This window comes from Ursus arctos, unplaced genomic scaffold (assembly GCF_023065955.2).
Source record: "Ursus arctos isolate Adak ecotype North America unplaced genomic scaffold, UrsArc2.0 scaffold_19, whole genome shotgun sequence".
NCBI classification, from domain to species: Eukaryota; Metazoa; Chordata; class Mammalia; order Carnivora; family Ursidae; genus Ursus; species Ursus arctos.
Window position 1 is genome coordinate 8149870 of NW_026622863.1, and position 27397 is coordinate 8177266.

The 27397-nt window shown below is 54.5% G+C and overlaps 1 protein-coding gene across 1 annotated transcript in view; it reads right to left on the reverse strand.

Annotated features, from left to right (window-relative positions):
• The window catches only part of ZNF423 (zinc finger protein 423), a 318969-nt gene that overhangs the window by 245322 nt on the left and 46250 nt on the right, over positions 1-27397 (reverse strand). Inside the window, exon 2 of the mRNA XM_026494717.4 lies at positions 12980-13039. Within this exon, the coding sequence (XP_026350502.4) occupies positions 12980-13039 (60 nt within the window). The remainder of the gene's footprint in view (positions 1-12979; positions 13040-27397) is intronic.

The window sequence follows — 27397 nt, forward strand, 5'->3', positions numbered from 1 at the left end:
GATTTCTCTTTTGGCCTGAGCTGCCAGGAAGCTCCCCTGCACGGTGACCCCTACCTGAGGCTTTGGGCATAATTAGTTCTTTCATCTATTTTTTTCATGCACTGACCTTCGGGCCACCTCACCTTGTTTCATTAATAATACCCAGAGCCGGCGTTGAGGAGTGCTTGCTGTCTGCTGGGCACCGCGCTGAGCACATGACATCTACGTTCTCATTCATCCTTGCAAGGGTGCCACATGCTAGGGCTTCGGTATCCCCACTTTACAGAGTGGGAGACTGAGTCCTGAGAAGGTGAATAACTTAGTCAAGTGCAACCTCACAGCTAAGAAGTGAAGGGTGCTGCTTTGTGTCCTCATTCTAGAATGTGAGCCCTGGAGAGCCCAGACACTGCTGCATCCTTGGGGCCTAGTATGGCCCAAACAGACACCTGCTAATTAGGTGCTGAACAAATGGGTGGGGGACCCAGCACTGAGACAAAGGTCTGTTTGCTTCAAAATCCATGCTGTGATTCCAGGTTTGGGGTTTTTTTAGTCTTTAGGGCTTGGCCAAGCTAACCCTGACCTTAGCCTTAAACATAACCCCAACCCTAACCTTAGGCTGAAACATACCTCTAACTACAGTAGTAAATCTCAGCCAGCTTCTAGCACAAGCCCAGATGAATTAATTAACATTAACAACCAATACAAAGCTCCCTGCCTGGCCTCGTCCTTGGTTCTGGGGCGAGCCCTCTGGCCACAAAGGCTAGGGGTGGCAGAAACTCGGCTTCCAGCGCAGATGGTGGGAGCATGTGGGGTCTGCAGCAGGGAGAGGTCAGCAGAGCCGGGGGTCGGGTTTCCCCTCCTGGGAGGCCCGGGCAGACCTGAGCAGGGCAGGCCCAGCCACGCAGGCCTGGAGCAGCAGCCCGTGCCGGCCCCCTGCTCCCAGAAGCGGCTACTCTGGCCTAGGAGGGCCAGCCCAGCGGGTGGGGAGGAGATGCCCTGCCCCTCTTCCTGCCCATTTGCGGCTGGCGAGGAGCCCCGCAGCCAGCACAGGAAATAACAGGGGCCCCCAGAGGCCGCCCATGCAGGCCCTGCTCCGAGGCCGCCCAGGGAGGGAAGGAGGCCATTGTCGCTCTTTGTTTCGGTTTCCTCAGCATTGCCTGGGCTCCAAGAGGCCCCTGGGAGCTAACAAAGCTTCCCCCCAACCCGCAGCTGTCCAGCCTCCCTCAGCCCGACCCTGGGGACAGGCCCACCAGGCCCCTGGACTCTTAAAGTGGCAGGTGCAGGGTGGAAATGAAGTCATGTCCAAGTCGGGGCTGGGGGGGTGCCTGTGGGCCAGAGCGGGCCAGGCGAGTAGACAGATGGGCACTGGGGTCCGTGTCTACACGCGGGTCAGCCCAGCACCGGGCCCAACAGCAGGGGTTTGAATCTTTGGACGGAACGTATGTCTAAGGCACCGAGGGTACAACAAAGAAACCAAAGACAAGAAACGCAAGCAAGCAGAGAGCACAAAGACAACCTGAGCATCTCGAACAGCCGCACGGTCCCCATCCTTGAAGAGACACAGCCCAGAAGCAGGATTTTCTGCTCGTTCGCAAGCCTAGGGGCGTGCTGCGTGCGTGTGCATGTGTCTCTCTGTACACGTTTTAAGCGTGCGCACATGTACACTGTGTACGTGTGAGCACATGTTCCTGCACTCATATGCGTGTGCGTGTGTGTGCACGCGTACTTGTGTCTGAGCATGTGTGTGCGTGCTGGGGCACATGGGAGGTGCGGAGCCACATATATGAATGTGTGTGGACCGGGGGGGTGGAGGAGTAACATGTGAATATATGTGTCTGTACACATGTGTTGCAGGTAAAGGTGTGTGTGCAAGCGTGTGCGTGTGAAGGTGTGTGTGCATGTGGCTGTGAGCACGTGAACGTGTGTGTTGTGCACACACGCACCTGCACCCACAATGGTTGGGGAGTCCACACGTCGCTATCGAAGAGCAGGTCAGGCTTGCGCCCACCAGCAGTCACTCGCTCCTACCCTGGCCCTGGGAGCCCTCTCCCCACGGTATGTCACTACAGTGACCCCATTAGGGCTCTTAGCACATCCCCTCGTGTGTCCCCACAAGCACACAGTACATCTCCACGGAGTCCTGGTCACTGAATTAACCATGACAGAAGGCGGCCCTGGACTCAGATAAAACCAACCCAGGCTCCAATCCCTGCTCTGTCCCACAAGCTCTGAAAGCCTACACCAGGCTCTCAACCCCTCTGAGCCTCAGTGGCTCCTCTGTGAGACGGAGATGGTGGCACTTCCTACTGGCTGTGGCTAAGGAGGGTTAAATGAGACCCTGTGTGCTGGAGCCCAGCCTCAATGCCTGGCACCACTGACTAATAGCTAGATGGTTATTATTTTTATTGTTACTGTCACTACAGCTGCTGGTAGCCGTAGCTGGCTGCTGAAGATACAATAGTGAGCAAAACGGGCACTGCCCCTGCCTCCCCAAGCTTGAGGGGTTTGCAAAGTGTTTAGCTGTAAGAAGCAGAGAAGCAGAAGCAAAAAAGTGTCCTATTTACTGGATTCAGTATCCCTCTAATGTATTAACCAAGTATGGCCAGCAGCCATCAATTAAAGCAATCGACCACAACGAAGGAGAAAAGAATTATCAGTGTGGGCAAAATAATGGTTTTTCAAGCCAGACAGGCATCAGTTAGCCAGGTTCAGACTAATACACACATGGACTGGTGTGTGTGTGTGTGTGTGTGTGTGTGTGTGTGTGTGTGTGACGCCTGCCTGCACACTCAAGGATTTTAGGAAAATATCAGCTGAGAAGACAGCAGCCTAACCCCCATGGGCCACCCACAGCCTACAGCAGGACACTGGCTGATGCTGTGCTGGCCATCCCCGACCCAGGAGCTGGGCTCTGCAGAGTGCCCGCCCAGGAAGCCAGGAGCAGCCAGGCAGCATGACTGGGCTGACCTTGGCCATTTCCTACTGGGCACTGACCCACGGCTGCACAGTTGGTGCGTCAAGCCCTGCCCAGGGAAGGAGCCTGATCATATGACATCCTCACAGCCTTTGCCTTTCAGCGCAGACCCTGCCCACCAACCCCCGGATCAGTACCCAGCCCCACCAAAGCCGTCTCCACGTAGGAAACGAGCAATGCCCCACCAACCAGGGTCAGCATGAGTGAGGATTCAGTCCTAACCCAGCCCTGCCCACTGTGGTAATGGCTAGAGACTACCAGTCAAGACGTTGGGGCAGGGGGCCTGTGGGCATCTGAGCTTCCTCTGTCACCCCCACAGATCCAAGCTCGGAGCTAAGCTCGGATCCAAGCTTCCAGCAATGTGCTCTCAATAGCAAGTACGAGCACCAGGCACCACCCTGGAAGGCTAAGGCGAACCCACGTGGATTCCCTCATATAATCCTCGCAACGGCCTACGAAGACAATTATTCCCATTTTAGGTGAGTAAACGGAAGCACAGAGAAGTTACATAACTTACTCAAGGCCTCACAGAGCTGCTAAGTATCTGGACCTCAAACCCAATTCTGGCTCTTAAAGGGAACAAATATCTGGCCCTGGACTACCAAGGGCAAATACGGACAAAGACGCAGAGGTGAAGTTCTCCACCTTAGCAAACATCGGCCAGGCACCTGCCAGGCACCAAGCCAGGGCTAGGCTCTGGGAGATCAGAGAATCATACATGCTCATTGCCCGAAGGAGGAAGCAGACAGCAAGAAAGGAAGGTCATAACCAAGTGAAAGGCAGTGAAGGCCAGGATCAGGGCTGTCCTCAGGGCTGAAGGGCACAAAGGAAGGTGCAGTAATTATGACGGGGCTATCATGGCACACTTCTTGGAAGAGGTGTCATTCAGGCTGAGCTTCGAAGGATGAGCTCCATAGGCATGAGCTGCCTGGCTGAGAGCAAAAGTCAAGGGGAGTGGGCAAGAGGGCTTAACTCATCAAGCCCTCTAAGTCTTCACTACTCGTGGTGGCATGTGGTCCAGCAGCAGCACCACTACCCTGGAGCTCGTTAGAAATGCTGAATCTCAGGCCCCACCCAGACCTACTGAGTCAGAATTCACATTTCAATGAGATCACCAGATTTGCACGCACATTCAAGTGTGAGCCCGGCTGGCGTTAACCACACCTGGGCAACATGGGGAGACGTCCCCAAAGTCACGAGGAGCAATGTCATCCTCGTGCCTACATGCTCACACCCACATTCGCGCCTGACTGCGGCCCTGGTGTAGAGCCAGGCTTCACGTCACCGAAGAACTGCTGGTTTCCACCGTCCACCAGTGGGGTCCTCAGGACTTAGGGAAGGGCTGACCCCACAGAGACTCCTCCCTGACCTCAGGGAGCACCGAAGCCTGGAGAAACTAGGACCAGCTCCTCCCTCCTTAAAATCCTCATGACTACTGCCCCCGGAAAGGCCCGGCACACCAGGAGAGGAGAGGGGGACCCAGCGCTCGCTGAGGTGGACAGCCCCAAATCTACGGGGCTGGGAGCAAGGGTACGACAGTGGAGCAGTTGCTGGGTGTGCCACGCCACAGGGAACAGACAAACGACACAGAGTCCCTGCCTCGGAGAAAGCCCAAGTCCACACAAGAGGTGAAAACCAGCAGGACGAGCCCCACTCGGTGGTTTCACGCCAGCGAAGCCATCAGCCAGGCTGCGGGGAGACGAGGGGGCTGAAGAGAGACACCACACACGCTCCTTCACACACACCCCAGGTACCGGCACCCACACGCACACACGTGCACGGGCTCTGCACACACGTGTTCACGGCAGATAAGACACAGAGGAAGCGATTAGAGGGTAGCCCGGCAGGGGTCCCTGGCTGGTCCAGAGCCAGAGGAAAGGGTGGGCAGGAAACACCACATCCGCCTCAGAGAACAGGTCCCAGTCAACCCCCGGGGGCCCAGGAAGCAGTACAGAGGGGTGCAAAGGCCCTGGGGTCCCCAGGGGTCTGAGTCAGGGCTGTAGCACCTGGGCTCACACGACACACACACGTACGCACGCACGCACACATGCACATACACGAGTACATGCCTCCGTGTGCACGCAGGGCACAGATGCCCCACACTCCATGGACTGCTCACCATGGTAACAGAGTGGCCACCTCTCAGCTCCAGTCACCCCCCGAAGGTTTCTAGGCCTCCTGCGCTGGGGGAAGCGGCTCTAACAAAGGCGCAGGCCCGCTGGCCTGGCCGGGGGTCCGAGGCGCAGACCAGCCGGCGCATGCCTGCCACGCTCCCCTGGTGAGCTCGGGGCCACCGCGTCTTCCTGCCCGGCCTGCCTGGTTCCACTTAGCACAACTCCCCACAGACGCCCCGGCCGAGCTAATGAGAAACTCCCCAGCTGGCCCCACATAAAAACGCATTTCATAAGTCTTTAAAATGCTGGGAAATTATACATCTATTTAGACCTTTTCTGCTCCTTTAAAATGTCCCCTGGTCCACATTGAGAGGATGACTGGGTTGGGGGCTCCGGCTCAAGAGGTGGACAGCTGGAGCCAAAGGAAGCCCGGGCCTTCCGTCACTGGCCGTGGCAGCTTGGCCAGAGGGGCCGGGACACACTTGCGGATGAACCCAGGAAGGAGGGTCACTCAGGAAAGAATTCAAGTGAGGGACCCTGGCGAGGGGCGGGGAGAAAGAGGGGGTCCAAGTTACTCCAGCCCGGATTTGGAGGTTGAAAGAGAAAGTCAGAAGGTGCTGGGAGCCCCTAAGAAAAACTCCAAAGGAGAAAAAGAGCACCTACTACACAAAGGTCCTAGTCATTGTACTATTTATAAGAGCCAAAAATGAAAAGTAGTCCAAATGCCCAACAGGGGAGGGGCAGCTAGGAAAGTGAATGCCCATCTACCCAATGGCCCTGACGAGGCTTCTGAGACAGAAGGATGTGTGGGCCCGGGGCTTACGTGAAGCTCGGGTCTCATGGGGGTGGGAGCTACGCGGATTCCACCAGCGGATTTCATCTAGGTAAGTTTGTTTATACAGGACGGAGCTGGGAAAGGGGCCGAGAGAAACAGAAAGGGCAGGAGTGCAGAAGCGCAAGGTTGTAGGTGGAGTTTCTATGAAGGAGTTGAAATAATAAACACGCACTCTAAGAAAACACAAGTGGGGTGGGGAGACAGCTCCGAGAAGGTTCAGAAGTACAGGCTGGGCTGCATGCAGAGGCCTCGACTCCCTGCGTGAAAGGCCCAGTTTTCCAGACATTTCCGTGCACTCCACTGTCAGAACCTCCGGGTGCAGGACTGCAGGGGTGGGGAGGAGACTGCTGCCTTTGTCAGGAGTAGGGACCCTGACCTCTCTCCCTAACCCACTGCTTACCCAGAGGCAGAATGAAAGGGAAAGGAAAGGCCTCCAGCACCCCTCTCTATGGGGCCCCCAGGATACCAACCACCTACACGCTACTTAAATTTCCCACCCGAGCAGGTCCCTGTGCCCGCAGCCCAATTACCAGCCTCCCCTGCAAACTGCACCCATGCCCAACACCCAGGTACAGTCATAAGCAGAGGGCACAGTGGGGAGGCAGTCTGGGGCCGGGCACGTGGGTATCCCCATGGACAGCCTGGCCCGAGGTGTTTTCCCGGCCTTCAAAACATGCACCTCCTCTCCTTCCGGGCAGAGGAGTCAGACTCTTTCACCTGGCCCAGGAGGGACTGGGCACACAGCGGAGTCCCTCACCAAGCCTCTGGATTCCCTCTACAACGAAGAGTCTGGACAACATCCTCACAGGCAGCTCTGCCGTTTACAGTTTTGGTGCTATGTTCATGCATGAGCTGCCCGGGTTCCAATCCTGGCTCTGCCACTTCCTGGTTGTGTGACTTTAAAACAAGTCACTAGCATCTCTGTGCCTCAATTTCTCTACATGAACCAAGAAGGAGGACCAGCTCCCAGAACTAGTTTGTAAATGAAATGGATGTTTCCATTAACCAGGACAATGAGACCCGTCAGGTGGCAGGAAGGCCCAAAATGCCAATCACACCAACAGGGTCTCAGGCGATCAGAAACAACTAATTTACATCGAGCATTTCTCTCCAATCCCAAGTGTGTCTGTCACCAGAAATAAACCTGGCTAACCTGCCCAGGCACTGACAATGAGTGTACATCAACAGACTAACCGTTTGTCATCTCCCGACCACCCCGCAGACCCTCCTCCCACTGCATCCCCCAGCTTGCTCCAGAGCTGCCATGTTGGAAGGAAGCCCAACCTGTCCTAAACCCAGCCTGGAAAGGTGAGAGGTTCCAGTGACACTGCGATCAGACAGTTATACGAAGATGAGTTCCCGTCAGCACCCGATCAAACTTGGTGATCAGAAAAAGAGAGGCAAAGCTCAGTTTGGTTGGATTGGTTCGCAGAAAACCCACATTGTAGGCTCACGATCATCCTGGTGGCTGCCACTTGGAGAACACATTCCAAAGGGCTTGAAGGAAGAGAGAAGAAGCATTGAAGGGACGACAGGCCTCCTCCCTGTGCTAGGCTGGCCAAGAGAGAGGGGAAGTTGGTGGGAGGGCAGGGGGACAGAGAGGCCCCCTGGGACGGCCACACTTAGCAACCTCTTAACTGGTGGCCAGGCCGAAACCAGCTGGCAGAAGGCCTCTCTGTGACCTGAACAAGGATTTTTTTTTTTTTAAATATGAGTTGTCCAAAATGATACACCCCTTCATTTTTAGGAAGGCTAAAATAAAAATTTTTTTAATTTTTAAAGAGGGAAAATAACAACTGTTGGTGAGGATATGGAGAAACTGGAACTCCCACACATTACTGGTGGGAGCGTGAAATGATGCAGCTGCTGTGGGGGACAGTTTGGCAGCACCTCGAAAAGTCACCACACGACCCAGCAATTCCGCTCCTAGGTGTGTGCCCCCCAAAGCTGACAACAAGTATTCGAGCAAAAACTGGCACACAGAGATTCACAGCAGCATATTCACGACAGCGGAAAGGGGAAAATAACCCAAACGTCTGTTAACAGATGAACAGATACACAAAATGTGGTCTATTCATACAGTAGAACACTACTCAGCCATAACAAAAAATGCAGGACAGGGGCGCCTGGGTAGCGCAGTGGTTAAGCATCTGCCTTCGGCTCAGGGCATGATCCCAGCGTTCTGGGTTCGAGCCCCACATCAGGCTCCTCCACTAAGAGCCTGCTTCTCCCTCTCCCACTCCCCCTGCTTGTGTTCCGTCTCTCACTGGCTGTCTCTCTCTGTCAAATAAATAAATAAAATCTTTAAAAAAAAACAAAAAAAATGTAGGACTGGTACAGGCTACCATTTGGATAAACCTTGAAAAGATTCGGCTACACAAGGGGCATCTGGGTGGCTCAGTGGGTTGGGCATCCAACTCCCGGTTTCTGCTCAGGTCACGATCTCTGGATCCTGGGATCGAGCCCCGTGTCGGGCTCCCTACTCAGTGGGGAGTCTGCTTCTCTGCCTCTCTCTCCCTCTCCCTCTTCCCACACTCACACACTCTCTCTCTCTCCCTCTAAAATAAATAAATAAATCTTTAAAAAAATATTAGGCTACATGAAAGAAACTGGTCAATAAACACTGCATGTTCTATGATCCCATTCTATAGAGAAAGTAGATTCGTGGTTGCTTAAGGGCTGGGAGTGATGGAAGGATAGAAGGTGATGCCTAAGGGGTATAGGGCTCCTTTTTGAGGTCATGAAAATGTTCTCGGTTGACTACGGAGATGGTGATACATATCTCTGAATATACTCAAATCCACTGAATTGTGCATTCTATGTGAATGCATTGCGTGATATATAAACTGTATCTCAATAAAGCTACCTTAAAAGAATATGAGTTGCTACATTTTTTAAATCTGATGATTTCCCACAAAAATCCAGCTATCTGGTCTCTCTTTTAAAAACTCAGATGGGGGCACCTGGGTGGCACAGTGGGTTAAGCATCTGCCTTCAGCTCAGGTCATGATCCCAGGGTCCTGGATCGAGTCCCACATTGGGCTCCCCGCTCAGCGGAGAGCCTGCTTCTCCCTCTACCCTTCCCCCCTGCTCATGATCTCTCTCTCTCTCTCACTCTCTCTCTCTCAAATAAATTATTTTTTTAATAATAATTATAATAAATAAATAAATAAATAAATAAATAAATAAATAAATAAGAACTCAGATGATCTGGCAGCTCTGGGGCAGGTCCCTGGCACAGTCTGTCCCTTAGCAGGGCCTGTGTTACACTTGACCACAGACCCTCCCCAGCCTGCCCCCTCACCTGGGCCACAGGCCAGCCTCAGGACAGGGAGGACCTCAATGGGGCTCTCACAAAGGACTTTCCCATCTCTAAGGCATTCAAACCCATGAACCCCCCTGAAATCACAGGTAAAACATTCCCATTGGATGCTCAAAGGCATCTGTGGCTCAAAACAGAATTATGCTTCAATTTTCTCCTTATAAGCTATCGTCCTCCTCCTCCCCCTCTCACGGGTAAGAAAAACCAGGATCCAGCGGGGAATGATTTAAAACCCTACCCCTACGACGCACCCCACACCTAGGCTCTGAGTGCCGTGCTCCGTCCCGGGGCTCCGCTCTCAGGAGCTCAGTATCTGCTGGCCGAGGGGCAGGAGGGGGCCGGCGTGCCCTCCTCCCGTGAAGCCCCAGCCCGGCCTGAGTATAGTGCTGTGAGCTGGTCTCCCTGGCCGGCCAGGCCGGCCTCTCCATCACTGTCAGCGCCCTGACACGAGGGCACAGACTGAGCAGGCCAGGTTCTTCCTGGGGGTGGTGACCACAGGGTCCCCCCGGGCAGGGGAGGCTGGAGGAGGCCAGAGGTGAGCAGGGGGCACACAGTGCATTCTGTTTCTTTATTGGAGTTCTCCATCACACTCCCACAGCCAGGGCAAAGCGGGCGAGGGGGAAGGGCGCCGCACAATGCTCGCAGCCCGGCCGCTGGGCCCCCACTGGAAAGGAGCTGCCCCGTGCCCCGCAGCCCTGCGCGCCTCCTGGTAAAACACTCTCAGCCCACCCTGCTCGCCTCACCCTGGATTCCTTTGATCTGATTAACCAAAGACCCTCTGTGGCCGGGACCTCTAGGAACCCTCCCGAAGCCCCCACGATGCCACACTGTCAGGTTCGGCCCCACTGCCCACCTCTGGTGCCAGGCAGTGCAGAGGCGAAACCACAGGACCTGGCCGCAGGCGGACATGGGTTCGAGTTCCTTCTCCACAGCTTGCCGGCCGGGGACCGCGGCTCGGCTATACAGCTCTGAGCCTCCTCCCGCCATCCGCCAAATGAAGACGGCAATTCTCAGCCACAGTGCCAAGGGCGGCTCGGGGAGGCTTTGTTCCCCCATAATCTTCCTTGGCACCTGCCCCCATTCTCTGATGCGGCCAACTGACATTTTCTCAGCTTAATGAAAAGCGCTATACTAAAGCAGCTTTAACCAGGCCTCTGGCCCTGTGCGCCACCAGACGGCTGCCCCTAAGCCAGCCCATGGAGAGACTCTGGACCTGCTGTCGGAAAGAGCACCCACCTCACAGGGCTGTCAGGAAGGCTCGACGAGAGACCGCAGGTAAAGCGTTCGCGCCATGCCTGGCACAGACCAAGTCAACGCTCAATAATGTGACATCACCCTCATCCAGGACTGCCTCCCAAACTGATTTTGTCCCATCACCCAGGATTTGCACCATCTCATAAGCGCCATGCTCAAAGAATCCAAGCTGACTTTAATAGCCCAAGCCCAACAAAACTGGGAAGGAAAATTTATCACATGCACACGCTGTAAAAAAAAAATCATCAGAAATGGGCCAAAGAAGACCAAACAATCCATGGCTTGGCTGCGGATTATCCAATGCCCGGGATGCTGTGCCCTCCCTTTCCCCATCTCTGAGCAGACATTCCAAAGCTGACTGGCACCATGGAGTCCCCGAGGGCTGGAGGGGACTCGCAAAGAGTCATGTTCCTCCTCCTGCACACGCGTACGGGGCATGCTCGGCTCTTGGCTGGAAACTGGCGTATCCCACAACCTCTGCGATGCCCAGCTGCCCCGGAGAGGCCCTGAGGCTGGCCACTCCACGACGGCAGCAGAGAACCCAGACCGGCAGGGCCCCCGCACGGCCCCTTGGCATTGCAGACCAAGAGACCATTCCCCACCTTAGGGATGCAGCCTGGGATCCTGATGCCCCCTGCGTCGGGCTGTCCCCCCACCACAACCGATGCCACTGCCCTCCTTGCACCCCACTGCTGTTCCTGTCTGTCCTCCCTGCCTCCAGCACCACTGGCAAAGCAGCAAGGTAGCAGGACCTTATACGGACACCACGCTGGGTGCTTTCCTGTGGGGGTCTAGCAGCCGGGCTGCAAGCTTTGCTTTTCCTGGTTCAGGGGTTTAGAGCACCGTGGGGATCCCTTTCAGAGTTGGCAGAAGCCTGAGCACATGCACCCCCATATGGGTCAGGATCCCTGGAGGAGACATGGAGCTTTATAATCTCACTGTGTTTCCACCAACCACGGGGAGTGCATCTCCCTTGCATGGAAAGAGACAGGACAGGGGCTATGCAGTCCCTTCCTCCAACCTACCCAGTGTGGAACCCAAGGTTTGTCCTAAGCCTGGACTCTTCTGAAAATGTCAGCACCACCCCCTCATTCTGGCTTCAGACAACACCTCTCCTGTAGAGGGAGCCCCTGTCACCAAGGGCCAGGCACCTGCAGATACAACAGTGCCCAAACCTGAGTCCACCAGGACCCAACCAGGACCCTTCAGACTCTCCAAGCAGTATCCCCAGGGTGCTGGAAAGAGCACTGGACAAGGAGTCCAAGAACCCAGGTGCCAGTGCTAGCTCTCCACTCCCCTTCTGTCCAATCTATACCAGGATTTCCCAAATTTCAGCCATTTGCAAACAATCTTCATGATTTTTGCTGAACCCAGGCATTAGGTACCATTACTTAAAACTGTCAACACAATTTTCTCACTTAAATGACTTCAGCATCATTGTAAGTCACGAACAGCCATAAAATCACAAATCCAATGTATAACCATTCAAGCGTTAAATGTTCATATGCCTGATGCCTCACACCCCATTTCTGGAACTACTGACCCAGAGCAAAGCTCCCTCCGTGCCTCAGTTTCCCCAGCTAGAAGACAAGGAAGCTGGACTAAATTATTTCCTCAGCGTCTCCTCAGGCCCAGAATTCATCCAGACCAGCCTGGCTCCAGCTCCCCCAGGAAACCAGAACCAGCTGGTCAGGATCTTGGGACAGGAACGAGGCCAGAGAGGCTATACCTGCTGGACTGGGCGCCATGGCCATTGCCCAGAGAGGTGCTGGCTGGATGCAGAGCGAGCAGAGAGTCATGCCCTCCACTCAGGAGCTCCCAAAGACCCCAAAGCCAGCTCTAATCCCAAGTTCCACAGCTCCAAATTACAGGAGCTTTACAGTTAGAAAAACTTTATCCCTTCACTCCTTTTTAGAGCTGGGGAAACTGAGGCACAGAGAAGCTTACACAAGGACAGAAGGGAGCCAAAAACCCAAGTCCCCTGACTGCCAAGTCACCCACATCACCCGATGGGGGCCACACACCCCACAAGTCTGAACTTCCCCTATTACCTCCCCCTAGAGGCATAAGCTCGGGTTGCCAGCCTGGGAGTGCAGTGCAGCCCATCTGGGAGGGAAGTCTGGGGACTGTGATTTCGACTGGAGTTTAAACATCCTATTAAAGTGGGTTTTATGCAATTAGACTGGAATGAATGTGCAGTGAGGCCCATAGCAGGGAGCTTCAAAGCCTGGGTAGTGGGGGTATCGTGGCCCATCTGAATGCGCCCACAAGAAGGAAACGTGGTCCCCCAGGAGAATAGGGCATATTAGTCTCCGTATGTAATAGATTTTATTGACCATATGGAACTGATATAAAAATCGTGTTGCACGGGGTAGTCTGGCCTGGAGACAGGAATGTGACATGAAGAATATGAGTTCCATAACCAGCTGGGTGGCTTCCTGAGTTCCTGAGCCCACCCCCAGGACCCCCAGCAACTCCCCCAGCAGCCCCCGGGCATTTACCTGATGCCGTCACGGAGGAATCCCAGGCCAGCGAGAAGTCCGAGGCCTCCCCCTCTTCAACTGAAAGAGAGAACAGAGATGGGCCTGTGAGTTTTGAAGCTATACAAACAGGCCATCAGGGTGGGGAACAGGGCAAGGAAGAAGCATCATTTGTGGGGGTCCTTATAATACCCACGATCAGCAGCAAGGGGGTAAAGCCTACAAAGAGGCCTTTGTTGGTTTCATGGAGATGTAAAATAATCAGAATAAAATCTGAATAGCGAGTAAGTGCAGGATCAGCATGGTTTCCCCATCTCTGGGTCCCTAGCAGACATTACAAATCAATCACAGCACTGCCTAGAGCCAGATGCAGCATCAGGATCTTACTCTACACGGTGCTACAGCCGATCACTATCTATAATCAGAGTTTCTGCTTGAGATGAAGCCATTTGCCACTCGCAGGAAGACAACAGAGCTCAGACCTCTCCCTGATCCCGCAGACATCCTCCTCCTCCCAAAAGCCCCTTACACCACCACAGACATGTGAGGGCTTATTTGTGAAACAAATAAGATCCCTCGCAGAGGTTGGAGGAGCATGGGGTGCTGTTGCACACACTGAGAGACCTGGCCCACAGACAGACCTCAGGATATGCTAAGGTCCTGTGGTCAGCAGTCACGGGCTGGTAACATCAGAAAGCAACTCACCTCTCCACCCCACCCCTGAGCCCACAGAACGAGGCTGGGTAGGGATGGGGGCGCTGCCACCCCATACCCCAGCATGTAAAACCAGGCTGGTGGAGATGGAGGCCAAGCGCTAAGGGAGCACGGGAGAAACTCTATTCGGCATAATAAAGCTCTTGTCCTGGAATTAATCCCAGTCTGGGGCATGTAATAATATTAAAGCTGGGTTATGGACTCTGTAAAATGGAACTTTGTTTAAGCCAAAAATGTGCATACACAGTATTTTTCAGATTTAACGGGCTCTGAAGTTCCACACATGTGCAGGCTGAAGCTACCGGGTCCCGCCCGTTCCCTCTGCACCGTCGCTGACCTCCATGGGCACACACAGTGAGCCAGGCGTGGTACTGGGTACTTTCCAGGCAATACTGCATGTAGTCCTCATCAACAGACTCCCAGAGAGGCCAAGAGACATGCCTGAGGTCTCACACAGCTACAGGGAGTACGTGCAGAGTTTGGGCTAAAACCCACAAGTGTATCTAAATGGCAGACCGATGCATACTGAAACCACTGTATACAGAGGCACAGAAGATGCTGTCCAGAATCGTAGCAGCTCAGGACTGATAAGCAGCAACCCCAGCCCACCCCCCGGACGGCAGGTCCACAAGTATGCTGGGCAGCCGAGCAGTGAGAGGAACACACAGGCTAGGCTATGAGCCTGGATTTGAATCCTGATTCTGCCTCTTCAGCAAACTGTTGAACCTCTAGGCTTCAGTTTTGCCATCTCAAAGAGGGAGAATGGTGCCTAAGCCATACGGTGGCAGAGAGGCTTGCACGGGGCGATGGAGGCTGGAGCAGGGGCTCAGGCACTCAGGCGGGTTTGGCGCCAGGGCTGGAACAGCTCTGGGAATTAACAAGTCCGGCTCTGCAGGGCGCGGCCCCCTTGATCACGTATCTGTCCCACTCTCGCTCCCCAGCCAGAGCCTCCCAGACCGCGTGCAAGAGGGGACATCCACGACAAGGAGCAACAGGCCAAGGAATGCTAACGGAGCGTTCGCTCTTTCCCAAGTTCGCGCGCTGAGAGTAGACACACAGAATCCGGACAATGAAACACTGGGGCGGGGCCGAGGCTCTTGCTCTACTCAGCGAGTTACAGCCGGGGTGGGTTTTCAAACACGCAGCTTTATAAATATGAATCAAGACCTCGCACCAGACGAAACGGATCTTACTCGCTAAGCTGATTCCAACCAGACAGCCTCCAAGACCCGGGCGGATGATGTTTCCGGCGATCCGAAGCCAGCCGTGCGTGAAAGGAGCGGCTGTTAACGGCGTCCACCGCCACACCTGAACATCCGTTTCCTTCGCGTTTCACCGTTTACTTACTCTAAGATCTAGGCATTTTGCTTCCATTAAGAAGCCGTTTCCAGTTTGTAAGGTTACCATGCAGCGATTCTGTTGGTCACCTTCAACAAGGTCTGCGTGGGTCCCTACAGGTACCATGTCGATCACGGGCACCATGACAATGCTTGACCCCAGTTCTCTCTTCGTCCACAGCGTACTCTGGATATCAGGACTAACAGCACCATGCTCTCTGGATGAGAAGTGTGAGCTTCCAGATATGAAGGTCTGGAGGATGTCCCCAAAATGCCAAATCCTTCCCTCCCTAAGATCTGGCTTCCACCATCGTGGGAAGGCTGAAGACATCTGCTGTGTTGGAGCTCTTGGGAGGATTCCAGGATCTCTTCCCAAGCCTGCAGAGGTGGCAAGAGGAGAGCGACCCAGAGCAGGCCAGTGGGGGAAGTTCAAAGTGGCGGACGTCACCATAGGCAAGCGGCCGCACCACACCCCGGCATCTCCAGACCCACATCTCTCACAGTGAGGAGCCCATGGGCCAACCCACCTGGTACCTGGGGGCATGAAAGCACTTTCCTACAACCGCTAGCATCCACTCCCCTAGCACCACCCCCCACATTTCATTTATCAAGGGTGTAAACACACCATCCTCTATGCATTCCTGATGAGACAAAGCCGTGCCCTTGCCCCGCTGCCACCCCGCAAGGCTCTGTGCTCCCTGACACCATGAACGTGCAGATGCTCTCCTTCCCTCCAGCTGAACCGTTACTCTTCTGTCCAGACTGGTCTCTTCAACAGCCAGATAGCCGGCAGGGGCAAGCAGGCACTGAGGAAGGAAGGCCTTCCCGACAGCCAGAGCCAGGCACTTGCTGGGCGGCCTGAATCCACAGTGGCAGCGGGCACTCTCTGGGGGCCTGAGCCATCCCTGGGCGGAATTCTGCCTCAGGGGCACAATGGACACCAAGGGTCGAGCATCTCAGAGAAAACTCTATCAGCACTGTGGCCTGTATAAATAACACCCAAATGGAGGAGTGAGATGCTTTCTGGAGACTTCCCCAGACTCTACCTCTAACTTTTTAACTTAAAGGTGTTTGGCACCACTAAAGCCAAGACACACCCTCACCCTGTCCCATCCCTAGGGGAACACAGGGACACCTGCTCCTATGAATGATGGCCATTTGCAAGGGCAGGGTGGGTGCACAAGGCCAGTGTGCCCACAAGGGGAGGGGGTGTGGGCACAAGTGTGCAAGCATGGGGAGAGCGCGCAGTGAGTATGAACACACAGGGTCGGGGTGCAGCAGCGAGGACGTACACGCAAAGGAGGGGCAGGGCCTGTGTTCCCACTGGCGAGTGCACCGAGTGCATTAACCACGGCTTTTAGGGTGTGTTAAGAAGGATTCTGAAGCTCTATCAGGGCTTCAGACAGATCAGAACTCTGTGTTCTCTCTCTGCTCTGGGATCACAAGTCGTGGATACCTGCTTGACCCACAGCTCGTGAGCCTCACCAGACACTGTCTCCCCAACTCAGCAGCAGGCTCGTAAGAGACGATAATGCTCCTACTCTGGAAAGGCCCGTTGCCTGCCCCTGGGCACCGGGATGGCCTTGCCATCAACGACATGCCAGTGAGACCCAAAGACTGGGTGCTGGGCCTCTGGACTTGGGAAACCCAGCAGCATGGGGCACGTGGCGCCAGGTGACCACCTGTGAAAGCCACCTCCCCAGTGCCACTTGCTCCGGCGGGGGGAGGGGGTGGTCAAGGTCAGGCAGGACCTGGGTTGGCAGACAGGGTGCAGGTCAGAGGTAGGAAAGCTCCGGGACAAGTTCTAAGGCAGACAGTGTCAGGAGGTGAACGAGAGATGAATAGAGGCACGTACTGACCCGAGGGCCAGAGGAAGCCCCCAGCAAGGTCAGCAGGGCCCAGGAACCCCCTTCCCTACTCCCAAAGCCACACCAGGCCAGTTGCTCAGCCTGGCATCAAGGATCTGAGAAGCCCCTGCCCCTGGATGTAAGCCTCCAGACATGTGAACAGATAGGCATTTTTCTGGGAAAAGGATCCATGGTTTTCATCGAAAAGATCTAGAACACCACCACCACCCCCTGCCTGCCAAAGAAAGGTTTAAGAACCACTAAATGATTGGCTTTTATTTTGAGAGTATTCTCAGCTGGTGTTCCCAGAGTCTTAGGGGACCTCTCCGTGTTTTATTGGCCTTGGCCCCACTGATCATTCCACCCTTAGGGAAAGGCTGGGCCCACACTGGTCTGAAAGAGGCTCCCTAGAGGCATCCCTGTCCCAGTGGAGGTGGTGAGCCATGCAAGAGGCACATGACTGCCTCTCCTGGGCTCATCCTTAAAGAAACCCTCTCACTTATACCAAGCCAGGGCCAAGGAAGGTCAAGGATATACCTAGAGCCCAGATTCTCCTTCCAAGCATGAAATGGAGTGTCACTATTCCCAACTTTTAGTACTAAGAAATCTCAAGGAGTGAAAAGGTGTAAAGCAAGGAGGACTGTTGTGAATGGTTGAGTGGGTTGTGCACTGCAAAAGGAGCCCAGCAGAGGTAGTGAGAGAGGGCTGAAATTTAGCCCACACTCTGTCCACTAAACAGTGTGTCCTGGTGCAGGGCTATGAATGCCTAGAGCAAGATGTAACCAACTTTTGCCCAAAGGCATAGCCAGCCTTTTGCCTAACTCACACATTTATGCTGTAAAGTGTAGCCTATGACCATCTCTGGCATCAGGCCTCAGGGCAAAATAATCAGGGTCAAGTGCAAACAAACCCAACCAGTAGGCCTACGCTCTCCGGGGTCCTTTCAGGCAGGGATGGGTTCTGGGGAGCGGGTTGAGTTGGGGGGAGTGATGGCATGAGAACACAAAGGCTCTCCGGAGCCGAAGCTAAAACCACCCCAAGACCCCCTCATGGCAGCCCCCTCAGCACCAAGCTCAGACCCTCCGAGGAGCCAAGATCTCATAACAGGGTCACATCACGACCCATTTATTTAGCTCTCTTGATTTCCCAACCACTTGCCAAAAAAGAGAGTAAACTAACAATTGAAATGGCTCGTTAAGACCACCTGCCTTTTCTCCAGAGAGCCCAGCCCAACAGAAAGGACGAGGACTCTGCACCCCCTCTCCTCAGGCATCTGCACCTCACCACCAGGAGGGTGAGTCTAGGAATTAAAGAGATCTCTGTTTTGGACAACATGGCTCCTAACCAGACTTCTTCCCCCTGATCTAGTGCTTTAAACAAAAGGCAGCGTGTGCCGATGTGGGACGCAAAGCTGTTGCACAGACCCATCAGGAGAGTGTGGGTGGGGCTCCAAGTGGGCGGCTTCGTAATCAAAATTTACAGCAATCTTGGCAAGGCTTGACTTTCCCCTTGAACACTGGCACTAGACGGAGCACCTACGAAAAGATGCAGCTTTGCTGGGAATTATTCATAAATCGTCCCCCTGGCCCATCCTGGGCAGAGCGGTGAGAAGCCTGGAGCTTGCTCAGCCATTGCCTTCCTTTTCTCTCCCTTGCCTTGCTTAGCAAGAAAACAGTGAGAACAGAAAGACATCCAGTAATAGTCCAAGAACTCCAAAAAAGAAGCTGGTCCATCCATACTGGGAAGGTGAACCTTCCAGAAGTCACCCACCAGAGCTCGTCTAGCAGGACAGATGGACTAGATGAGGGTACCCAGAGAGGAGCTGTAAAATGGAGGAGTTCAGGTAGGGGGTCCTAAAATAGGGTTCCCCAGGACTATTCTCCAGCTTTGCTACTTTTAGGCCAGTAGGTCTGGGACAAGATGCTTGATCCACTCTGACCTTCATTTTCCTCCTCTGTGAAATGGGCATACTATGAGTACCCCCCAGACGGGAGGGTCCAGAGGACTGAATGGAACGAGCTGGTATCCCTAACGCACACAGCCCAAGGTAAACAGGCAATCAACATCAGCATTCTCTCCCCCAGGTTCCCGGCTGACCACTACGGTCTCACTGCACTTGTGACGACAGGACGGCTCCAACAGTGAGATCAGTTTTCCCGTGAGATTCACCCACCCCACCCCCAGGCAGGGCCCAGTGACAGCTCTGCATCCTTTGGCATCACCACCTCCTAGCCCCTGCCACAGTGCAGAGACAGTGTCCCTAAATGTGGAACCCTCTGGTGGTCATAGCCAGGGGGCTCAGCCTCTGTGCCAGCTCATCTCCCCTCCCTTTCCGACCCCCCATCATCACCTCACACCACACATCCCAAAAGAAAGGGCTGGGAGACATCTGTGGAAGGAACAGGAGCGCCAATCCCAGCAGAATCTAGATTTGGAATAACCTTGCAGAAATGGGGTTCCTCTCTTCCACTCTTCCCTAAAAAATGAACATGATGACAGTGATGATGTGAAAAATAGGGTGATGGATGTGACGCACTTCAAGTGTGCTGGAAGGATGAGAGAAATGGGTTCTCACTGGACCCGAGATAGAATACATGCGGTAAACCAAGCCCAGCTCTCAATCCCGCATCCGTGGCAGACATCACTTATCGATCGGGGCTCTCTTTCTCACTACACATGGATGCAGCTTCAAAAGCCTCAACAAAATGGGCTAAAATCTATTGGCCTTCTCCACCCTGGTCCATACAGCTTCCCCTGCCTCAAGTACCTATGCATGGCACACGCTCACTGCACACATTCACACACACACCTTCCTCTACACTTGGATGTATGTCCAACTGGAGCAGATCTGGGCCAGGGCAAGGATTGCTCTCCCCTGGGGAAAGCCAACGTCCACTGAGCCCCTGTGGCACCAGGCACCATGCCGAGCATCCCACCTACTGGCTCCCGCTCCACCCCCCAGCCTCCCCCTGAGAAAGTCTTCAAAATCCCCACTTTTTTGATGAGGCAGTGGGGCCTCGGGGAGCCAGAACATCTGTTCAGAAGCCCGCTCCTGGGCTCCCAAGGCCAGTGGGGATGTTTCCAAGTGTGGCTTCAGCGCAGAGCCATGAACACCCAGCTATGCACCCCTCGCCCTGCCTGCTGCAGCCCAGCCACGGGGCAGGAAAAGAGGAAACTGAATGTCACAGAAACACCAAAGTGTCCACTTTCGTCGATAACGGAATCAGGAACAGAGAAGCAACGATCATAGCACAAGGCCAGGCACCCAAGCGAATTATAACAGCTCTTTTCTCATTTTATTGAAAGAGTACCCCAAAGCTGTGTCGGAGGAGGCGCAAGGCCCGGGGAGGTCAGGAGCCTCCAGGGACTGGTGTGCTGCCACAGCCTGCCCTGCTGGGCCTCTCCCAAGTGGGTGAGGAGGCAGACAGAGGTCAGCATGACCCGGGGTCCCTCAAAGCTCCCCCCCCTCGCACTCTTAACCAGAATCACCTGGTATCAGAGGGCTTTTACAGATGCTCCCTCAGCGGCTGCCTGAAAGTCAAAGCCTTTACTGACCCATTTCACAGAAGGGGAAATAAAGTCCCAGAGAAGGGAAATAGCTCACCCAGGAGGCGGCGGTGATAACAGAAGCAGACCTGGAACCAAGTACCCTAGCTTCCATGCCGTGGAGCCGCACACACAAAGCTCCCTGCGGCCGGTGTTCCTGAGCCCTCGCCAGGCACCAAGCCCTGCGGCTTCTCTGAACGTAGTCCCTAGACCACGTGGAAGCTTGTCAGAAACGCAGCCTCTCGGGTCGCCTGGGTGGCTCAGTCGGTAGAGCATCTGACTCTTGGTTTCGGCTCCGGCCACGATCTCAGGGTGGTGAGATCAAGTCTGTTGGGCTCCGCGCTCGGAGGGGTATCTGCTTGAGATTCTCCGTCTCCCTCCGCCCCTCCCCCCGCCCGCGCAAGCGCACGCGCCCTCTCTCACTCCTGCCCCTCCCCCTGCTCGCGCGTGCGCACGTGCATTCTCTCGCTCTCCCTAAAATAAATGAATAGATAAATAAATAAACTTGAAAAAAAGAAAAAAAGAAAGAAAAGCAAACTCTTAAAAGCAGAACCTCTCGGGGTGGGGCCCAGCAGGTGATTCTCATGCACGCTGGGGCTTGAGAACCAACTGGCCTACCCAATCCTGCGAGTACATTTATTAACCCCATTTTACAGATAAGAACACTAAGACCACGCGACTTGCCCCAAGATCGCAGAGCTAGGACAGCGTGAAGCTGGGACTGGGATTTTTTTTTTTTTTAAGATTTTTTATTTATTTATTTGACAAGAGAGAGAGACAGCCAGCGAGAGAGAGAACACAAGCAGAGGGAGTGGGAGAGGAAGCAGCAGGCTCCCAGCAGAGCAGGGACCCCGATGCAGGACTCGATCCCAGGACTCTGGGATCATGCCCTGAGCCCAAGGCAGACGCTTAACGACTGAGCCACCCAGGTGTCCCTGGGACTGCGATTCTTAACCCCTTTGTTTCACGTCTGCCTTCAACAAACAAGCTCTGGCCCCAGACCGAGTGGGTCAGCCAACCAAAGAAAGACTCTGATTCTCGCCCCAGTGATTCAGATTTACAGAAGATTCCCTACGTTCCTTCCTGTGCCAGCACCAGGGGAACCTAAGAAGAGAATTCATCCTCCGGGGTCTCCCCACACACACAGGCTCCTTGGGGTGTCAAGGGGAAACCATGGGAGACAGCGGTGTGATGGCCAATGTTTCACAGGTGGTGCAGCTAGAAAGGGCGCTTGTTAGGATCTGCTTTCTGTAGTGTAAATACTCCCACCCATTGGCCAATGTCAAGGTCCCAAACGGGGCACCACTGAACACGGATCTGGGAAGACATGTGCCCAGTTAGCACATAAGGTACCTGCCACGGGAGGTGCAGGGAGGGAAGGGCCGGGGGCCGGGGAATGGAGCCAGCCCTGGAAGCCACAGGAAGCCACGGGGAGCCCACACCTCATGCCACTGCACCTCCGGGTTCTCCCCACCACCACTCCCTCCAGCCCTGCCCAGTCTCTGCCCGCTTAGGGTCCCAGGTACATCAGAAACCCAGAACTCACTCAGAGTTGCCTTTTTCTTATTGTTTCCTAGATTAAGCATCTTTTCCTTTTATAAAAGTCTCTGACACAAGTAATCCATGTACAATGTAGAAAACCAGCAAATACATGTGAGTTAAAATTGAGAAATGAAAAGTACAGCTTTCTGGGTATAAATACGTTGTTACAGCTTCCCAGAAAGTTGTAACAACATGTATCACTGAACACAGACTGCTCTGGAACCTGCTTTTCGGTAACTCAGCCGTTACCGATCAACATCTTTTCACATAAAAACCATGCATGGCCACTGTCACCATTGATGGCAGCCCTGCCATAGGAGGCTCCGGGGGTGAGCGGAGCCAGTGCCCCGGCACTGGGCGCCCAGGCTACTCCCAGTCACTACCATAAGAGAAGCCGTGTTGCCGGAGACATCCACACACCTCACCCATGGCCACAAGCTTGGACAGTGATTTTTCTCAAGATTGCCCAGGCAAAGAGTTTGCTGATTTTTAAGACATAACATCCAATGCATACTTGGCCTTTCCCTCCTTTTACTAAGTACTGAGGACCTCGAGTGACCAAGGACTCAGAAGTAGGTACTAGGAGAAAGATGAAAAAGGAACTTTGACTTTGACCTTCAACCCTTAGACTGTGGGCTCCCCATTGATAAGCGTTACCATGGTTGTGCCCAGGGGACAGGGCGGGGAGGGGGGGTACCTAAGAGCTGAGTGAATAAGTAAATGAACAACTAAGCATGGGATGATGGAGGGTGCTGACTGAATCCCAGTCTCAGAGTGAGGCAGAAACAGGCGGAAGGAGTGGGGACCCAGGGCGCACATAGAAAGGAGGGGTGGGAGCCTGGGAAGGTGACCAACAGGCCCCTGGATGGCAGGGACCACCCGCCACCTACAGCCCCAGCCTGGAGCTCTGAGGCCCTCAGTCAGGGCCCCAGAGAAGGCTCAGGGTGGGGGGACCAGCCAAGGGCCGGGGTGAGTTTCTACTTTCACCGCAGATAAAATTCTGATTTCCTTTTACACGAACACACAAATCCCATTTCAGGAAGAATGATAAAAATCACAGACAAGAATCTTAGAAGTCTTTGGGTCTCTTTTTTAACATAAGTAAAAAGTTTCCCACTCCCAGATGAAATTCAGGAAATTCAAATCAGATTGCATTTGCCAGAGCAAAGAAATAGAAATGGGAGGTTGTGGGGGACACGGAATCTGAGGCAGCCCCACGCGGCCCAGCCCAGCCCTCCTTTGGGTTCTGACTGCGGGGATACTTGGACACAGGCCCAGGGCTGCAGGCTTCTCGTCCAAGCCCCCAGGGTCAGCCTGACGACCAGCCGCAGAGCCACCCTTCTTGCCTGGTCAGAAACACTCCTCTGGAAATCTCTCCCCCACCCCCGGGCCCCGGACTCAGGTTAGCCCCCATCTGCAGCAAGTTGCGGGCAGAGCAAGATACCTGAAGATCAACCCCTGTCGTCTGCTGTGGTGCACTGTGGCCTGCGTGAGATAGGGACCCTCTCTGCGCACAGCCATCCTGCAAGGTCGCCCGCGCGATCAAGTGAGAAGCTGTTATAATGTGTCTGCTCCAGAGCCTAACACCAGGGAGCCAGGCAGAAGGAAACCAGGACACGCTGCCCCCACCCATACTCTCAGCCCCTTTAGGGAGACCCTCTACACCTCCTCTTTCTCCCACCCTCCACTTCGCTTGACACAAGACTACACACGTCGGTGACGCAAGAGACAGCACTCCTGCTCATCACACACATTATCACATGTATGTGTAAATCCTCCCAACGGCCCCGTGAAGGGCCTGGATGATGGTGCCCATTTTACAGATGGGGAAACCAGGGCCTACATGAATTTTTTCAACTGGGCTAAATTATATAAGCAATGGGAGGCAGGGCTCCTATTTGAAGCCAGGTCTACGCGGCTCCCAGAGCTCACGCACCAACCACCAGCCCCACCTGCCTCTCCCAGCCTGTGCTGAACAAAGAGTGCTTGATAGACTGAGTTTCCCAGGCCTTCTGGACCATCTCAGAAGAGCCACAGCTGATGGGCCAGAAGCTCGGGGTTGACATGACTCCTCTTTTTGGAAGCCCCCAGAGCTGGGTCTATGTGGTCAGCATAGGGTGTGCCAGCCCGGGTGGATCCCACACTCTCCCTGGGCTTGCGGTGTGCCCCGGGGCACTTCCCAGTCTCAGTCCTTCATCTATAAAGTGGGATTGGGGACGCCCGGCTGGCTCCCTCAGAAGAGCATGTGACTTTTGACCTCGGGGTCGTGAGTTCGAGCCCCACGTTGGGTCTAAAAAATAAATAAATAAAACTTTTAAAAAAAATAAAGTGGGAGTCATAAAATCATCTGTTTTGAAGGCAAAGTGAAGTAACACATGTAAAGAGCTTAGCCCAGTGCCTGGCACATAGTGAACAACACTAAATAGGATTATTGCTCCCAGTAAATCTGTTCAGGATTGGGGGGGGAGGGGGTTCCTGCAAATTCCCTTTCTGGAGAACTGCCTGCCTGGGCCTTAACACTTGGAGGGCCTCAGGCCTCCCAGGCTGTCCTCCTGTTTAATCCCCTCTCCCTGAGGTTAATCTCCTCGTTCATATATGTATTTCATTTCATACAGTCACCCCTGAGCAATCTCGTTAACCAGGAACACGCAGCCTATAAATGTGGATTTATGACTGGGTCTGGTTCCCGCTTCCTGCGTCCGTGGCAACACTGGGTACTTGGCCACCAGCCGTCCAACTTTGGTGGAAGGTGACATAGCCAAGGGCACACTCTGCCATGCACCGAGGGGCCATCGCCACGTCCCATACAAAGGGGTGGATGGAAGTGGCCCACTGAGTGCTAGGAACCTGCAGGTGGGCACTGGAACCACGGGGGTCAGGGAACATAGCGTGGGGTCCTGGCCCCTCGCTCAGGACAGCACCCACTCACATCTGTCCACTGCTTGAGATGGGAAGGAAGGCGTGGATGCAACCAGAATCCCACTCTCTTGCCTTTTTTCCAACATCGTTTGAAGAAAAGCATCATAGAGTGGAAACTAATATTTTTTTACGACCCCTTAACAACTTCTCCTCTGTGCTAACATACTGTAAATAAGTGTCACTACCTTGTTATACATGTGGTTTATCTTAAACACACGCAAAGAGGAAACTGAGTCTCTTATTGAAAACTGATGTGCATGTGCACGTGTGTGTGTGTGTAAGTGTTTTCATCTGGTTTCGGATGCAGACCAGCTCTCCATCTCCTCCTTCGTTTCAAAAGCCCCAAGCCTTCCACAGGAATGAACTGTAATGACCGTTCCATTTTCAAACATTTGGTAATTCCGCACGGATGTCCCAGGGGTGGGGGCAATCATAATAAATACTTTACAGTTTCGGGAGTCAATACTTTTAATAAGTCTGATTTGGGAGGGGGACATTTCATTGGCACAGACGTGTCCCCCAGCTCAGCCCCATCGCCCACGCATGGTGGTTAGAATGCATGTAGGGGCCTCAGGGGGCCTTCAGGGGGCCTGGTGTCTCCACCGGGCAGCTGGCCCCACCAGGGCAGGACTGACATCACCGGCCCCGCCTGACGTTCCTGAGAAGATGACCGACAAGATGGGTGCGGTGGGAATCTTCCTGGGCACGCAGGACACCCTGAGCGGTGACCGGCACATCTGCGGCCCAGTCCCCAGGGCTGGCCGGGCCTCCCCAGACCTCCCGGGAGCCTGGCCAGGAGCACACACACCTGCACTAAGAGTTATAGACTGCTTTTCTTTACCTCGGCTTCCCTCCTTTGCTTAAATACCTTCTCTTCTCGCCTCCGAAGGACACTGCCCATGAAATCGCACAACTAGTGTGCTACTTACAATTTTCCTAATAGATATTAGAATAAACATATCAAGTAACACTTGCCTAATGGAAAATAGAATAAACATATAAGTATGGGGTGACGGACAACCCTCGTTTGCCTACGGACCACCTGAGTCAAGGCAGGAATCGGGAATGTGGAATGTCACACTGCTCACTTCCTCCCAGCCCAGAGTTCCCATCCCTTGTCCTATATGGAACTCCGGGAAGCAGTCCAGCCCTCTTCAGTTCAGTGAGGGCTGAATGTCAGGTGACAGGGCTAGTGCTGAGCAGAGGTTGGCAGGGGACACGCCAACTACAGACTCTTCCCCCCGCATGTGGCTCATAGGCCCACCAAGACCTTGAGCAGAGGGATGGAAAATTCTGACAAGTCGGCCTGCGTCCCAAGTACGCCGGTCACCTCCCCGCACCAGGGCTGGGTGCTTGGGCCTCAGGGGCATGGGCCTCTTTCACAGGCTGCACTTCCATTGAGAGTACCAGGATGGGCCAGAGAAAAGCAGCTTCCGAAAGCCAAAGGGGGAGCCCCACTGAAGGCAAAGCCCCAAAGGGCCTGGCGGAAGGCAAGGGATGCAGCTGGAGACAAGCCCCCCACAGGACCCCCAGACCCAGGAATGGCACACAGCCCTGGAAGGAGGAGGCCATGTCCCTGGGTGGGGGGTACAGCAAGGCCTTCCTACCATCAATCACATCTGTCTCATCCCACAGCCCGGAGAGGCCCAGCGCTTGCCAGATGTGGGCCGCCCGTGGGGACAGAGTTCATTTTCCTCGCGTCCTGTGATAATACTTGGCTGTGTTTATTTAACTTTCTGCTTTGGATGGGCCAGGAAAATCAGTTTGGCTCCCTTCGATCAAAACATAGCAGCCCACACATCATGCGAGGACACCCACACAGAAGAAGCTCCCCCTACACCATCCGAGAAAACACATCTGGCCCGCTGCTGGCAGGGGCCGGCCCTGGGGCCCCGGGGGAGGCTGCTCGGTGCAGCGCGGGGCAGGCCGGGGCTCCCGCACAGGCTCTCCCCCGGCGGGATCTCAGTCCCTCACCAGGCGCAGGGGCCTCAGGGAGAGGGCAGGTGGCACAGGTGTGGGTGGTGGAAGCAAACTGCACGCCCAGGCCCCCTGCCCCCGGAACTCCAGGAAGCTGACCAAAGGATGACAGGAGAGGACAGTCCATGAGGAAGGCTCCAAGGTCCAGGTCTGCATCCGGCACCTGCAAAACGTAGACACCTTCTTCCAGCAAGGCCCACAGCCCGGCTCCCCAGGGGAGAAGGTGGGGCTCTCTAGGTGGGTTTATAGAGCCAAGAAAAACCACTCATGCTCCCTGTTCTTATGGACTATATCTAGTGCCTCCGTTTAGCCCCGTGGCACCTGAAGCATGGTCTGAAGGCTGGTGACAAGGACACCAGGGCTTTGGGCCTGGGGTGCCCGCCCAGGACTACAGGGCAGGGCAAACATGGGAGCTCACCCCTCTGTCAGGCGGCCACCAGCCGGCAGAACCCAGCCCTTTCCCGGGCCCACCTGTAACACCCCGGCCCACAGGCTACACCCCTTCTTTCCACCCTCCACTCCTTCCCTCCCCCAGAGGGCCCCCGCAGGTCCAGGCC